Source organism: Sphaeramia orbicularis, chromosome 7 (assembly GCF_902148855.1).
Source record: "Sphaeramia orbicularis chromosome 7, fSphaOr1.1, whole genome shotgun sequence".
Classification (NCBI taxonomy): Eukaryota; Metazoa; Chordata; class Actinopteri; order Kurtiformes; family Apogonidae; genus Sphaeramia; species Sphaeramia orbicularis.
This window is the reverse complement of record NC_043963.1, coordinates 19,489,254-19,506,753: the sequence shown is the minus strand read 5'-3', so window position 1 is coordinate 19,506,753 and position 17,500 is coordinate 19,489,254. Positions and strand designations below refer to the sequence as shown.

The following is a 17,500-nucleotide window of genomic DNA, read 5'->3' as shown; positions in this document are numbered from 1 at the left end:
TATTTATTTCAGTTGACGAAAATGTTTTTTCAATTCTAGTTTTTCGTCATTTCGTTAGTTTTTATTAACGATAATAACCTTGGTCCTTAGACCCTGTTGTAATAAGTATCTACCTGGTGCATTTGTGAGTGTACAGGGGTGGGGCAGTTACCTCCATAGAGAGGGTCTGGAGATGGTAGATAGTCTGGAAGCCTTGGGAGGTGAAGTACTCAATGAAGTTCTGACATCCAAGACTGGTTAGAAAACTGTATGGGAAGAAAAGCAGGGCTGCTTAGAGTGTAGTTAGATTACAGCTACAAAGCCAAAAAGTAGGAAGAAAACACACACGACAACAAATGAGGGAATAGATTGTGTTTCAGTTGTTTATCCTGTCCTACTAATGAGTTCACAGTTTATTTTAAGGAAAAAAAATGAGTAGAAAATCACCACAGGTTTATATTTTAGCTGGTATTACTGTATCACATATTCAGCTTCAAATCTATATTAACTGTAGACACATAACAAGCCTCAAATGTGCAGAATCTTGTCAGTTGTAGTTGAAATAAACCCCTTAATATAGTCATGCATTTATATTAATGATTCATAAGGCCATACTTGCTTTTGATGAAAAACCTTTATTATTAATACATGAAATATTTAAGTTTTGGCAACATACAGCAATATCAAAAGAGAAGCTAACTGTACAATTTAACTGTACAATAAAAATAACAATCTAGAAAAAAAAAAGAAGTTCACAAAATCCGATGTATCAAAAGTATTAAAATGGAAAAGTATTAAGCGACACATAGAAGGAAACATTTTAACTTGACTTTTACAACTTAGTCAATGGAAAACTACTTTAAAAACGGTTGCTGTAGCGCATTGAAAAGAGTTACACAAAAGACAGTGTGATGTTAAAAGTAACTGTATGTCAAACGTTTAAGTGACACACCTTCTGGCAGCCACAGTGAATGTCTACACTCATGACACAGTAGTCGCTTTTCCATTGGACATCTGCGCAAAACTTTACCCATATTTACTAAATGTCGAAAAAACAGAAGTGCGTAATGTTGATTTTTCCATTAAATCACAAATGTGATGATTTGTTTATTTATTATCGCGAGATGACACGAGAAGTCATTCCATAAACATGGCAACAAACGTAAATATGGTGTTGATTTACAGATATATTCATTATTATTATATATTACCCCTCTATCTCGTACTAAATTAAAAAATGATTGGGTTTCCTGGTGTGTCCACACATACTGCGACATGTTTCTTCTTCTTCTTCGCTTGTTGTAACGTACGTCAAAATCCGTTTTTTTAATTCACCTGACTCTAGTTGCGGAAAAAGGTCTTTCCATTGCAGTTTTGCGTGATATACCTTTTGCGCTATGCCCGAAAAACCACCTTTTGCCAGCGAAAAATTAGACTTTTGGTGAAACTGTCGTTTTTCCATTAGGTAAGTTTTTATGCGCACGTTATATTTGCCAAATTTGAGGGTCAATGAAAAAGCGACTAGTGACTGTCAAAGCAGGGTTAGTGATTTAATGACATAATAAAATAATATGATATAATGTTTAATTTACATGATTAACCCATAAAGACCCAGTGTTACTTTTGTGGTAGTTCCTAAATAATTTTTTTTTCTTTTTTTTACTTTTCGTAAGTGATTTATCACCATTTATTCTAATGTTATGTTCAGTACTTGTGCATTCTTAAGTGAAAATCAGGTATTTTCTTATATTTAATTTACTGATTATGATGTTCATAAAAGCTCAAATTAAAGAGAAGAGTTATTCTATCAAAAACAGAGAAAATGTACGAAAATGTGACTTTTTCAGTGAAATATATCATTAACTGAACATAAAACAAGCATCTCCATTCACTGTCATTGATTCAAGTCCATGGGTTTTACTGGTGAGTCAATGTTGTAGAAGATGACAATGTTTCCATGGTAACTACAGAGCCTCTGAACATCCAAATGGGTCATATCTGATGACCATGAAAAGATGACAAACTGCATTTTACACCAATTATTTACATGTATTGATAGGATTAATGGATGAACAGTTATTTAACTTTTTATATCAGTAAATGATTTTGGTCTCCAGTGTATGTTTGGATCTTTATGGGTTAATGTGCGTTGCATTTGTCCTGCCCTTGACAAATTGTACCTGCATAGACAGTTATACCACTGTTTTTTTCCAGAAGAACAAACACACGTCTGCTAAAACATGGCTGTATAGACTTAATCCCGTAACACAACTTTTAAAGGTATATAACTTTTTTCCAGTGTAGTTCATTTGTTGATAGAGTTTATTCTCCAGTGGACCCTCATTATGGCATCATTTGAGATGCAGATGCAAAGCGTATACACAGAAGCTGAAATTACATTAACCCATAAAGACCCAGTGCTACTTATGTGGAAATTCCAAAATAGTTTTTTCAATATATTTAACTTTTCTTATGTGATTTTTCACCATTTACTATAATATTATCCTTTGTATTTTGTGTTTTTACAGAAAAAATCAGGTATTTTCCTCTATTTAATTCACTGATCATGTAGATGTTCATAAAAGATGTTCAGATTAAAATGGAGGGTTATTGTATCAGAAACAGAAAACTGAAAAAAAAGTTACTTTTTCAGCAAATCTCTCATTAACTGAACATAAAACAAGCATCTCCATCCACTGTCACTGACCCAACTCAATGGGTTTTACTGGTGAATCAATGTTGTAGACGATGACGGCGTTTCTACGGTAACTATGGAGCCTCTGAACATCCAAATAGGTCATATCTGATGACCTTGAAAAGATGATAAACTGTATTTTACACCAATTATTTACTTGTATTGATAAGATTAGTGGATCAACAGGTATTAAACATTTTAGATCAGTAGATGGTTTTGCTCGTCAGGGGCCGTTTGGGTCTTTATGGGTTAAACCAACTGTGGACTCTTCCGTTGAATTAGTGCAAACTGCTATCTGGCAACCAAAAAGCACATTTTAAAGGCATCTATAATCTTATAATCATCTTAAACCCTATTTGTACAGGACCAGTATTACCTCTGGACTTAATATTTAATGACTATGGTAGTTGTTTGTGATTTTAATCCCATGCCAATTGGCAATGTTGTTAATTTGTAAAGTAAAAATTTCACTGCAAATGACCCTCATCTCAGCAAATTTTAAGGTCCTGTGAAAATATCAGTCTGCAATAAATCAACATCTGTGTAATTTGGTGGGATCTGCTCTATGCATGTATTTGGTTAGTTTCCTGGTTGAGGATAATAAAGGCAGCTTGGGTGATGATTTAAAAGTGTTTTAGGTGGAAATTCAGGACGCTTGTCGTGATATAGCAAGGATGATCGCTGAAAGAGTGAACTTAAATCCTCGGCTTCTGAAAAGATGTTGAGCTGCACACGCAAACATGACTGTAAGGAGCATTTTTCTGTTTTTTAACAGTTCTCTCTAAGTGGTGAACCTGTATTTGACATCAAAACTGGGGAATAATGTCAGTAAATTCAAGTAAAAAACAAACTTGGCAAGACATGGGGCTTAATTTCAACCACATTGTCCAATATTGACTGATTTAGGCTATATTCAGTGCAATGCTTTTTAACATTGGATTTGTACTGTTTTTTTATACTTTTATCACATATGTTATTTTGTGCATTATTTATTTATGGATTTTTTAAAATATATTTTTGTACTGACTATTTTATTCTGTCAGTATGTGTTTCATCAGTGTGTTTTTTTAGAGACCACTGCAACGTAATTTTTTTTTTTTTTACTTTACATCTATGATGGAAATGTTTAAAGGGATCATATTTTGCTAAACCCACTTTTATTAGTCTTTGGTTCATTTATTTGTGTATTTGGACCCTAATAGTTCATACAGTTTGAATTTGAACCCTCCAGGTGCTGCAAAACTATATTTATATTCATTTTGGCAAATATCTACAACCTATTTTAATTCCTGCTTAATTTGATATGTCTATAACTAGTTAAGTCACGACATTTGCACATATAAGGTTAAGACTTCCGACGAACATTTCTCCGAGTACAACATAATTGTTTGTCAGCAGCAGCGGTCGTAGTAAAAACTGAAAATATGTCCAAACTTGGAGCCGATTCCCTAAAATGTTCAGTTGTTGGTTGCATTAACGAACATAAGTAGCTGAACAGGACAGAGCAGTACGATCAACAACCTGGAAGGGGTGGGGCCTGAAGTGGCTCATTTGCATTTAAAGGGCCAGCATGCAAAACAACCTTTCTGGTGTCATTACTCAGAAATAAGGTTGAAGATGGACCTGTGGAGTTGAATTAATGAAGAATTCAGACCCAAGCAGAGCATTTGCAGTTTATGTAGACCACAGGGAAATGTTTTAAAGTACATGATTTCATTAAAAAAAGTGAAAATCACTTCTTTAAATGGCCAATAAAGAATCTGAATCTCCAAACCACCAGAGGTTGTATTAGTCCAGTGCAAATAGGGATTTAAATATTACTTGTATTATCTACTATTAGCATGACTATGTCAGTAATGAAAACTGAATCTTTCAATCTCATTGCTTGACATGTTTCAATAGCGACAAGGACAAAATGCATTTTCTGCAATATCAACCAAAAAAGACAGCTGAATTACAGGAAAGAGTTGTTTGGTAGTGATATTAAAAACTGTGTTACGGTTAGAATTTTGCACATTTTACTACAAAAATGACGGGAAACAGCTCAGTCAGGCGTAAAAAATGGAACTGAGCTGTGGCTAAAATCACTATGGAAAATTACTGTTTCGTTAGTCACATTAGGAGACTTTCAGGCTTTAGTAGTACCTATTTTCAATCTTACCTCTAACTGTCTCATCTAGTAATGCTGTATTTGGGTGTGATTTGCAGTCAGGTCAGGTCAACTTTTTGTTTTGTTTTTTTACATACAGTCGCAGAAAAAATTATTAGACCGCCCTTGTTTTCTTCAATTTCTTGTTCATTTTAATGCCTGATACAAGTAAAGGTTCATTTTTTTTTGGACAAATATAAATAGCTCATAAGAGTTTAATTTCAGAGCTGATATCTATCCATTTTCCATGTTTTTCTTCATAATAACCAAATCACTTCAGTTCTTACATCAATATCTATGTCATTGTACTGACAAGAACAGTGCTTTTAGACATTCCATGTTTTCTTTTCTGTCTGTTTCAGTCTCATGATACACACAGGACTTAGTACTTGATTGCATAACCATTGTTTTTGATGACTTTTGGTGGTCTAATAATTTTTTCTGCGACTGTATACGGCTTCGAGAAAACAGAAAATGCATGTATTTTTTAACATCAGTCACTCTTTTTACAAACATTGACATGCAAAAATGATTTCCGTATTATTTTCATAAGTTGCAGTGTAAAAGTTTAGGGTTCTCTTATTATAATTTCTCTATAATATTACTTATTTGGATGCTGGTGTGCTTTTTAAAACTGTTGTTTGGTTGCAGGACAGCAGTTTGTACTGGTTCAGTAGAATGGCCCATCTATAACATCTACACATATTTTACTACAAAAAGGAAACAAGAAACATATTTGTGCAAAAAAAGGCCAAAAAGATGCACATTTTTGGCATCACATGGCACCGATTTTATTTCTAACCCATCAAGTGCATGTGATTGTCTGCTGGGCTTTTACTGGAGGATAAAAAGGAGTGTCATTGGAGGGTGAGGTACCTGACGAGGCTGGGGTCAGGGTTATACGGAGGGGGCGGGCTGCAGTGGGAAGCAGACACTATAGTCTGACTGCTGTGGCCACCGTTCATGTCACCATTGGTTTGCATGTGGTGGCTGTTGAGCATGTTGTGACCTGCAGGAAAGGAGGCGATAAATGATGAGCACGAGCATTAAAACACCGACATGGAGGGTGTGATAAAGGCAGAAGGTCTGAGCTACTTAACATCTGGACGTTCAACTCACCCATATGTGCTATGGTGGTGGGGGCAGCGGGGGTCTGCAGGGGCTGCTGCCCCACCAGCTGGTTGACTGAGGGCGGTTTGCCGAGGCTGCCGTGACCGTGAAGCTTGTTCATGTTGGACAGCGGAGAATAAGGGGAGGGGGAGGCGATGCTGCTCCTAAAGAAACAGAAGAGAACAGTAAAGGTGCAAGTTAGTGTTTAGAGTATTTAAGTGTTTTTGAGCTTTTACATTCAGTCTGTGCATTTTTATTTTTTTCAACCCAGTCTCATGGAAATTAAGTTACTGTATCATGAATAGGAATGGGAATCAATAAGAATTTAACAATTCCGAGTCCATTATCGATTTTGCTTATCGATTTGATCCCTTATCGATTCTCATTGGGTCAGGGAATAAAAGAGTACAAACGGGTGTGTTTGCATTAACTGTGTTATATTTCCATCTCTACACAGAAAATATAACATGCACAGTATGTACAAATAATAATAACAGATGATGCCCTGTTTGGGGGGGCGTACAGTGAAAGTGAAACTAAAGACATTTTACTAATTCTTCTATTGCTGCATTTCTACTACATGGAACTGGTTCGACTAGGCCCGTCTCCCGTTGTTGTGCACCTCATTTCCTTTCCCCTACCTTCAGAAACTTGTATTTGGGGGGGTACGATATTTGTTGCCTGCACCGTAACCAGAACTGGGCCTGGATGACGGCCTGGTGTTCACTCTGCCGCTAGATTCACAAACGCCGCTAAGTAGCGTATCAAATGAATCACATGCTGTGGACAAATGTTTGAATATATTGGAGCGATTCCACCCTTTTGAAGAAATGGAAGCTTTGACAGTGTTACAAGTGGACCTGGTGTCGTCTTTTTGGACTGTTTCTGCCTCAACACCACGTTGGCTACAGTCTGACCAAAACAATGCAGCGTACACGTGATGTCATCGTGCATGCGCAACGAAGGTGGAATCGATAAGCAGAATTGTTAAGCAGTCAAGCAAACGATTCCAAGGAATTGAGCTACTGGGATCCGGTTCTCAAAAAGAACTGGTTCTCGATTCCCATCCCTAGTCATGAAAACCAAATGTGTTTTGTTGTAAATTAACCCATAAAGACCCAAACAGCTGCTGACGACCAAAACCATCTACGGATCTAAACTGTTTAATACCTGTTGATTCACTAATTCTATGAGTATATGTAAATTGGTGTAAAATACAGTTTGCCATCTTTTTATGGTCATCAGATATGAGCCATTTGGACATTCAGAGGCTCTGTAGTTACCGTGGAAACACCGTCATATTCTACAACATTGATTCACCAGTAAAACCCATGGAGTTGGATCAATAACAGTGAATGGAGACATTTGATGTATGTTCAGTTATTGATAGATTCGCTGAAAAAAAGTCACTTTGTTTCAGTTTTCTCTGTTTTTGATATAATAACATTCAACTTTACACTGAACTTTTATGAACATCTACATGATCAGTGAATTAAATACAGGAAAATACCTACTTTTCCTGGTTCCTGCAGGTTACTACAAGTTAAATTTAAAACTTTTGAAGACCTTTTTAAGACTTCTTAGAATAGAATATGATGCCCATTTCACAGCCTATTTCACGGCCACACTGGCAAAAATTAGTGATTTCTAGGATTTAAGACAATGTATTTATTTACTCCAACACCTTGATTTCCAAGTCATTTTTCACCAGGTGCTACAAAGTTAGCGATGATTGGTTCCTCATTTCAATATAAATTGTCGAGTTTAACCAGTGGAATTGAGTCGACTAATGTTACTTTCTTTGCAGCCTGGACATTTAAACACAATCCAACCAACAAGTTTATGGCAACACAACTTAAGACCTACATTATCAAACTGAATACCTTTAAAAGAGTTTTTTAAGGTATTAAATGCAGATTGGTGAATTCAAGATTTTTGAGACTGTTTAAAACCCTGCAGTCTTAAGAACCCTGTTTTCACTAAAAAGGTGGAAAACAAAGGAGACATTATTACAATAAATGGTGATAAATCACTTAAGAAATGTTAAATATAGACAAAAATTAACTTGGGAAGTGCCACAACAGTAGCACTGGGCCTTTATGGGTTAAACCAATGCCTTGATTTTGTTGCAAAAAATGTCTTCTATCATTCAGATTCCCTCTTTTTACAATGCATTCTTAGTATTGTTTTAGTCTTAATGTCTTTGTTAGAGGAAACATGTTAAGGGTTATGAAAACTGAAGGAGGAATCAGGAAAAGATCATAGTTTGGGTCAAATATGAAAACATATATTGTCAGATGTTTAATCAAATCCTTGCAGACTTTTATTTTGTTTTTGTAAGTGAAGCCTTGTAGTTTTTCCTAAACCTAAGTGCTGGTAAAATCTAAGAGCAAATCATTAATAACACTTACTGTTGTATTGAAAATTTACTTTTAAATCTATTTTCTATGTCTATGAACAATTTACATTTAAGTTAATCTACAGCCACTTTTAGCTGCCTGGGAATTATATAAATGAACAACATTTAACTTTTCACCATTTGTTGAAATAAAACATATTAAAGTTGTCGTGACATTTATAACAAAACCTATTTCTATTCATAATTTGAGGGGAGATGCGTTTTCATTTTATGCAATTTATTTTGGTGTAAAACTTGTTTATTAAGTGAGTACTTGTGTGTTCTTGTTTCGGAAGAGGAGATGGATATTGGATGTGTGTATTAGACAGGATAAGGTAAATCCAGTCATACGTTTCCATACTGTGTGTGTGTGTGTGTGTGTGTGTGTGTGTGTGTGTGGAAGGGACTCACGGTCTCTGCAGCAGCTGTTGTTGCGTTTGCTGTCGGTACGAGTCCACCAGCTGCTGTGGCACCAGCTCCATCAGCTCCAGGCTGTCTTTAATCTTCAGCAGCAGCTCAAAGTTCTCCCGACCCCGAACCTACTCACAACAAACAGAGCGAGCATTTAATCAGTAACGCATTTGTTTTCAAAGATTAGAATAAACTGATCAATGCACAGGATGCACATCAGTGTAACCCATAAAGACCCAAACATCCACCGGCGACCAAAACCATCTACTGATCTAAACTGTGTAATACCTGTTGATCCACTAATCCTATCAATACATGTAAATAATTGGTGTTAAATGCACTTTGTCATCAGATGTGACCCATTTCAGAGGCTCTGTAGTTACCATGGAAACATCATCATCTTCTACAACATTGATTCACCAGTAAAACCCATGGAGTCGGATCAATGACAGTGGATGGACACACTAGTTTTTATGTTCAGTTAATGATATTTTTGCTGAAAACGTCACTGTTTTCTTCAGTTTTCTCTGTTTCTGATATAATTACCTTCAACTTTAATCTGAGCTTTAATGAACAAAGTAAGTTAAATGTAGGAAAATGCCTGAGTTTCACTGAAAAATTGCAAAAATAAAGGAAATATCAGGGGAGACGCTTGTTTTTCTGTTCAGTTAATGATATATGTATTTTACTGTAAAAGTCACATTTTCTTACATTTACTCTGTTTTTGATATAATAACTCATAACTTTAATTTGAGCTTTTATGGACATCAGCCATAATCAGTAAATTAAATATAGGAAAATACCTGATTTTCACTGAAGAGTACAAAATACTGAACATAACATCACAATAAATGGTGATAAATCATTTAAAAAAGGTTAAATATAGAGAAGAAAAATTTAGTAGCACTGGGTCTTTATGGGTTAATAACACATTTATACTGTTTATAAAGTCATTCATGGTCTGACTCCAGATTAAAACATTTTACACCTAAAAGCTCAGTAAGATCATTAAAAACATTTAGAACCTTCTAGTTCTTCCACCAACAAGACCTAAAACCAAGGGTCCCTGTGTGTTTTCAATGATGGCCCCTTAGCATTAGAGCAACTTTTAACTAGACTAAAATGGTCTACACATAGAAATTAAAACTACAAGACCTAAACCATCACGACTGACCAAAAGCATCTACTAATACAAAACATTTAATAACTTTTTAACCATTAATCTTATCAATACATTGAAATAAATCAGATAAAATGCAGTTTTGAAACTTTTCAGCAGCGTCACATGTATATTTTTTGGATGTTCAGAGGCTCCGTAGTGAAAGTGGAGACAAAGACCTCATCTAAAACTGTTATTCATTAATAAAAAAAATATGTAGTTTTAAAACTGACAGTGGTTTAGACACTTGTTTTTATTTTCTGTTGATATATTTCAACTAGCACATTGACCTGTGGTTTCCTTTACGTTCTTTACTTTCTTGGTAAATTCTACCGGCATTTTCAGTTGAATAACCTCTGTTTCTGCACATGAAATCTGAAACCATGGCAACGTGGTCCTATTGTTTATCTGTTGCTAGGTAACCTACTTCTATGCTGATTCTATGATTCTGGGCATAGCAACATGATTTGTAGGGCTACTGTATTACAAAATTACTAATATCTCCCAAAATATTGGTCCTATCAGCTTGCTGTTTTCGCTAGTCTCTTCATTGACCAAAAATACATAAATATGCTAAATTGCAGTAGTTGGCTCTTTCCGGACTTTGTGTGATGCCCAAGACACACAGAATCCACTTCCCTTTATAATAAAGATGTTTGTTGAGTTTTCTTTCTTTTAATGTAATAACCTTTGAAATGACTCTCAGCTTTTACAAACATTTACATTGTCAGTAAATTAAATAATGGAAAAATACCTGCTTCCCCTGAAAAATGATGAAGATAAAATAATAAATGGTGATAAATTGCTTAGATGTAGAGAAAGGTTACCATAAAAATGACTCTAAAGGTTAACACATGTTTTTTTTTTTTTATATTGTTTTAATGTTTTATTTGATTAAATGACATTTTTGCTGTATCAAAATTAATTGTGCTTGTTTTGTTGCATCATTTCTATAGTTTATTTAGTATATATTACATTTTGCACCTTTAAATTTGAGCATTCATTCTAAAACTTACAGTGCTTTTATTGTCTGGGGTGAAATGGTACATAACTTTTAACATAAAAAGTACTTTTCTTGAGCGGTATATATAAATAAATACACACCTGGGTGATTACCTTATGTACAATTTATGGAAAAAAACAAACATGTTTTGTTCTTGGAGTTCTTACAGGAATATAGTAAATCTCCTCGTCTCCATGGCGCCGCTTCCTCATGTTTATATTTGGACTGGGAATATTTGGCGGGCTCTGCTTGAAGTCTGGGAACGACAGAAACAGGCATAAACAACCAGTTACATTTGACATAATCTAATTTATTTGAAGCATTAGCATGTCTTATAATATCTAATAAAAAAATAATATATGCAATAGTGATGAGTAGAAGACAGACATCCAAAAAGTGAAACAGGAATCCAGAGTTAAATAACCGTTTCAACTCACTACGCTTGTTGGCGCTGCCGTTTTTGGCAACGCTTTCATTGAGAGCCTGTTGTTCCCTGAAGTGGTCCTCGTCTGCTTTCCGATCACGGCCTGGACATGCACATATTCTACCTTCAAATGATCTTCTGCCCAACACTTGACCACTGCAGAGGAGATAGTAGGACGTTCACATTTTTAGTCTGGACATGCAGTTTATCCTTCAGAATGTTACACTGTTCTGACACACACAGTCCAACATTAACCTGATAGAGGTTCCTACATGTATGATTTGACTTACTCCCTCGTTTCCAAAGTGATGATGATGAGGATCGGTCGTCTGTTCATGCCGCCTACGCAGCTGCTGTTGCACATGAAGTTATAGAGGATGGTGGTAAACTCAGTCCCCACCTGAAACAAACGGCAACAGATCCCAATTATTAGATTTTGGTTTGGATTCACCCATAAAGACCCAGTGCTACTTTTGTGGCACTTCCCAAATGAATTTTTCTCCATGTGTAACTTTTCATAAGTGATTTATCACCATTTATTACAATGTTTTCCTCTGTATTTTGTGTTGTTTTTTTTCAGTGAAAATCATGTATTTTCATATATGGGTGCTTCTATGAAACTGGGTTCATTTTGGTACCTGGCACTTTTGCAGCTTTTTAGACCCAATAATAAAAGAGAAATTTAGACATATTTTCCCCCAGGATGTAACTAATGATGACCTCAGATAAATGCAAAAAAGATTATACTCTTACTCTGAACCATCCCAAAATTAATGAATTTTTAATTAAATATTGGGGCCAAAAATAGAACCAAAATTTGTACATGAAAAGCTACCTAAGTGTCAGTGCATTTGACCTGGAAAACATGTCTTGAAATGGTCTTATATACCGCTATAAATAAAGACACTATGTTAAATTTAAAGATCCTAGTGGTTTTTCTAATCCAGACATGCAGGTTTTTCATGAATTGGCAGTATCATTCAGGTTTCGTGTGTAACCCATCGTGTCCACTGGAATTACATGTGGAACATGCCCAGTTAAAGACAAATAAATCGCGAGTGATTTTGCAACCGTGGTCATTTTTGTGAAACACTCTGCCTTGCATAATTAGTTCGATTCTCAAAACTGTCATAGTTTAGTCATAACTGTGAATCCATGAATAGCAACTTAGCAAAGATAATAACATAACATCATATAATAACTTTATAAACTCCATTCTTTTCCTTTAGAGCTGTGTCCAGTGGTGAAAACAGCCTCGTAAGTCCAGTAGGCCATCAGTGTAAATATAGCACATATTTCTACAGCTCTTTTTTCTCAATAGTCTAATTTTAGGTCCTTTTTTAAAGTGTTTAAAAGTAGAAATACTACATATAGCCTTTCTAAATGTCAAAAATGAGAATACTCATTATGCAGAATGACCTTTCCCAGGTTTATGTTCTCACCGAAGAGAGCCTTTTTTTGTTATAGATTGTCAATTTGCAGCTGAATTTGCATACTTTAAATACTCCTGCGTGCATTTGTTGTATAGTATATGGTACAAAATCATATCATTTGAGCATGTTGTTTGTTTTTGTGTAACAGGTAACTAAAGCTGTCAGACAAAAGCAGTAGAGCAGACACTAAATAAGGTACAGGATGTCAAAACTCTACTTAAATCCTTATATTCTACCTCCTACCTCTGCTTTTGCCATCTGCTGCCTGTCATCTGCCTGTTTTTTCCTTTTTTGACTGTCCAACCACCAGAGAGCAGTGTTGTTGTACAAGCTTGTATTTTTCATTAACTTCTTCAGGTGTAATAACTTGATAGTTTATCACTCCTGTGCTTGTTTGTACATGTCCATCCTTTATTTTAAAATGTGCTTAGTATGAAGCACCTCAGTAAAATGTGTTTGTTCATCTGAATATGAACACAGATAACACTTTGGCTACATTTGCAAATTATACTCAAAGAGGCCAAACTCTATTTGTAATGTAGATGACAGATATTTGTTCAATGAGTTCAGTCAGTCAGGATTAAGCTCATCAGGGTGTTTGATGGTAGAAGTACATGTGCTGTATAGTGTTTGGTTTTAAAAAGCTAAGAACATGTTGATGACCCACTAACCTGTGGAGCCTCATAGGGTACAAACACACTCTGTCGACCTGTGACTGGATCGTCCACATACTGACAAAGGTTATTTCCCTCCACTCGGATTAAATGACTGGCTGGGGCTGCTTGACCTGAGGGTAAAATAGATTGAAGATGGGTGAAGAAGATGTAACAGCATCACACATACTGGACGATAGACATTTTTGTAAAATAACCCTTTAAAAATGACAATCTCTCTGACGCGGCATTTTGTACTTGACAGCATTCAAATTATTGTAACTCCTGAACTGTCTGCATTATCCACAAAATTCAAACAGCATCAGAAAGCTGAGATCCCGAGCTTTCCATCACTATATAACACTTTATGGTAGCAATGTGGGACTCTATTACAAGTAGAGAGATTTCCACACAGGAGAAAAAAAATGCCTGGAAATAACAAAAAATATGAAGCCATAATATGGATACTGAATGTTCAAGACTAGAAAGTATGTTTGAGGAGATGTAAAATAGTTGAAAGTTTATTTCTGCAATCTCAAAAAGTTTCCTTATGGACATTTACAGTTGTTTCTAAAAAAAATAAATGTGCTAAAAACTCAAATCTGTTTATTCCTTTTTTACTAAAACACATTGTTTTAAGCATTTATTATTTATAATAATAATAATAATAATAATAATTAATGACCAGATATTGAAAGTTAAGTTCTTCCTGAAAACAAAGGTGCAAAAGAATTGGCAAAAAAGACACTTATGACACTTTTATTGTAAAGAAAACATAAAGACACCTAGGCGGCCTGTTATAATGGCAGTCTTAAAAGGGTTAAATGCTAGAAGAAAAATTATTTTGAAGCTAAATAGTCACTCCTCAATCTTTTATTGTTGAGAGAATGGACTAGTCGGTCTTACCATCGTTGAAGTCTCGTCCCAGTTCGTGATTTGGGCAGCGTTTGACCACTTCCGTAACGTGCTCCGCCTTCTTGTAGACGGGCATCGCCCTGATGATGCTGCCATGCGGAGGGGTTGAGGACAGCTTGATCTGGATCGGACATGTCTTGGCAATTTGACAGTAAAGCTTCTTGAGCAAGGGGGAATACTGGATGAGAGAGGAACATACAGAACCGGATTAATAAATTCAAAAACTACAGATTTTTGTGTGTGCATTTTACTTGTAAGTGACTTGCCCAAAGCATGTTTTAGTATGAAAAAAGATGGGTTTATTAACTGATCCTATGATAGACTTCTCTTTTTCTTTTATTTGAAGTTTTACTTTGCAATTAATGTAATTAACCCTATAATGCCAAACATATCATATTTGATACATGAGTTTTGAAGCCCTCTACTTGATCACTGTGATATTTTTTTCTTGAAAAACCTGATGTATACTTAGGTGCACTGATACAAGCTTATGTTGCCCCACGACCACTCTGCTCGTCTGGGGAACGTTGTCTGGTGGTCCCGAAACCTTGTACAAGACAATCCAGGCTCTTTTCACAGGTCATTCCACGTTGGTGGAACGTTCCACCAAGCACTACCAGAACAGAGGTGTCCCTGCCTATCTTCAAGAAGCTCCTGAAGACCCAGCTCTTCTGAGAGCACCTCCTGTCCTAGCCCTTTCAGACATTGCATTTTAAATATATTAATAAGGTTTTTCCCAGGATTATCACAGATTTTCCCAGGATTATCTCTGGACCTGCTGCTGAGGTCCTGCCTCTCTCCTGCCTTCATCGTCATCACTCACTTATCCTCAACTGCATCCATGTGTCTCCCCCTACTCCCCCCTTCTCCCCCTCTCCCCCAGTCTCTATCTCTATCACTCTCTCTTTTTCTCTTTCTTTACCCTCTCTCTTTAACCCCAACTGGTCAAGGCAGACGGCCATCCTCCAGGAGTCTGGGTCTGCTCCAGGTTTCTGCTGTTAAAGGGAAGTTTTTCCTCGCCACTGTCACCAGTCACAAGTGTTTGCTCCTGGAGGATTCTGTTGGGTTTCTGTAAATTGGCTTAGAGTCTGGTTTTGACCAACTCTATATATAAAGTGTCATGAGATAGCTTCTGTTGTGATCTGGCGCTATATAAATAAAATTTGATTGATTGAATGATTTGATTGGTTTTCCCCTGTAAGTCGCTTTGGAAAAAAGCGTCTGCCAAATGCATAAATGTAAATGTAAATTAGATACATGCAATACACAGATAATCCACTAGGGGGGAGGAATTCATTCACTAGAGGCCTTTACAGTGACACCAATTTTGAAAAGGAATTACCAATTTGTTAGACATGTTTGTGTTATCACCTCCGCCAAGGAACGGTGGAGATTATGTTTTCATCAAGGTTTGTTTGTTTGTCTGTCTGTCTCATATTTATGTTTTTGTTTGTTCAAAAATAATAATATTTCAGCATTGAGACCCGATGTATCAAATATGATGCAAAACAGAAATTCATACATGGAAAATGATATTTAAAAAGAAAAAAAATGGGGGTTGTTCAGAAAGACCAATAAAGGCTCCGGTTTCAAAGAACTGGAATTTTCTGTCAATAATTTAATGGTTCAGGCTTTACAGGGTTAAGAATTACACAACAATAGGGAATAATATATACAAATAAACAATATTTAATGTGATTTAAGGGTTGTAAATAAACACTTCCACATGCAGCCCTAAATCAGATAAAAGTCTGAGTATTTTTGCAGTATGACCTCAGTCTGAACGCCAATATCTGAACGTTCAGGACTGTGACCAGTTCACATTAGAATCTGATATTTGCTGCATTGAAAAAAATAGTGTGAACAGCCAAACAAAAAGGCAATAAATCCAAACTGAGGGGTAGAGCTGGAAGTGTGCATGTAGCCCACGCCTAATTTAGATAAATGGAGACGTTGAAATAATATCAGTGGAGAAGAAAATAGTTGTGGAGATGGCAACAGACATGCAGGGTAATGTATAAAACACCAAACAGAAGTGCAGACAGTAAAGTATTTTGTAGAATAGAACACACAGTAGGAGATTAAAGGGATAAATTATGATAGGAGAACACAGGGATACACTGCAATTATCACCTAAAATCATGGCTGGAGAGCAAATTGTATATTTGAGGAAAGAAGGAGGGTACTAATAGAAAGGGAAAGGGAAAAGTGATAACTGTAAACCAGTCAGCAGTAAATTATATTCCATGTTGTAAAAGTAATTACTGTGTTATTAGAAGGAATAAATGATTATTATCCAGCAGACTGGGTTTGGGAGAGTAACGCGCTGCAGCAGCTGGTGGAGGACACAGCAAGTTTCAAAAGGACAGACTAAATGAACCAGAAAAGGATGGAAAATGCAAAACTTTATTATTCTTGTATTTTAGTCTATCATTTTGCTTTTTTTATTCTTCTGTTTTAATTGCACAGCTGTTTTATGTCTTTAATGTATTCTTGTATTTTTCTTTTATTTTGGTTTTTCCCCTGTGAGTCGCTTTGGAAAAAAGCATCTGCCAAATGCATAAATGTAAATGTAAATGTATACTCTTTCAGACTGGGTTTCTAAAGTGTCTTAGTTCACAATAGTTTATACACATACACATAGGTATATATATCTGTATATATATATATCTGCATGTGCATCTGTGTGTGTATGATTGGCAGCTGAGATGCATCCAAAGACACCGGGACAAGAGATGAAAAGTCTTAACATGCCCCGACACAATCACAAATTCTCCAAAATCTTCCCTGGAGAAATCAAACAGGGACCTTTCAGGAAAAACTGACGAGACGGTCGTCCTGTGTGGACTTGCTTCATGAGACCTGAATATAAACGCAACACTTGCTATATTGAAGAAATGCACCCTAAATCTGCAAAGAGTACTTTTCTTCCATTTTTTTTTTTTTTTTTTTTTTTTTTTAGTCAGTAGTAATTTGTAGATGACTGTAGAAAGCAGCAGGGAAAAATGGATGGATCACTCAAGCTTTATTTCCAGCTTTTATTTTAAAATATATTATAAAATTAAGTACTGTTCATGAACACTTGAATGTGAATATTTACCCAAGTATTTACATTCACCCTTCCCTACTTGTACCTTCCCCAAACTCACTAAAGTTACACCTCTTCTACCT

At 35.8% G+C, this 17,500-nt stretch overlaps 1 protein-coding gene across 1 annotated transcript in view; it reads right to left on the bottom strand.

The window, feature by feature from the left end:
- tp73 (tumor protein p73) overlaps positions 1-17,500 on the bottom strand; it is a 45,234-nt gene that overhangs the window by 2,631 nt on the left and 25,103 nt on the right. Inside the window, exons 3-11 of the mRNA XM_030139119.1 lie at positions 14,321-14,507; positions 13,433-13,548; positions 11,619-11,728; positions 11,342-11,484; positions 11,072-11,160; positions 8,743-8,870; positions 5,943-6,097; positions 5,700-5,832; positions 152-245 (exon numbers count right to left, since the gene is read on the bottom strand). Of these exons, the coding sequence (XP_029994979.1) occupies positions 152-245; positions 5,700-5,832; positions 5,943-6,097; positions 8,743-8,870; positions 11,072-11,160; positions 11,342-11,484; positions 11,619-11,728; positions 13,433-13,548; positions 14,321-14,507 (1,155 nt within the window). The remainder of the gene's footprint in view (positions 1-151; positions 246-5,699; positions 5,833-5,942; positions 6,098-8,742; positions 8,871-11,071; positions 11,161-11,341; positions 11,485-11,618; positions 11,729-13,432; positions 13,549-14,320; positions 14,508-17,500) is intronic.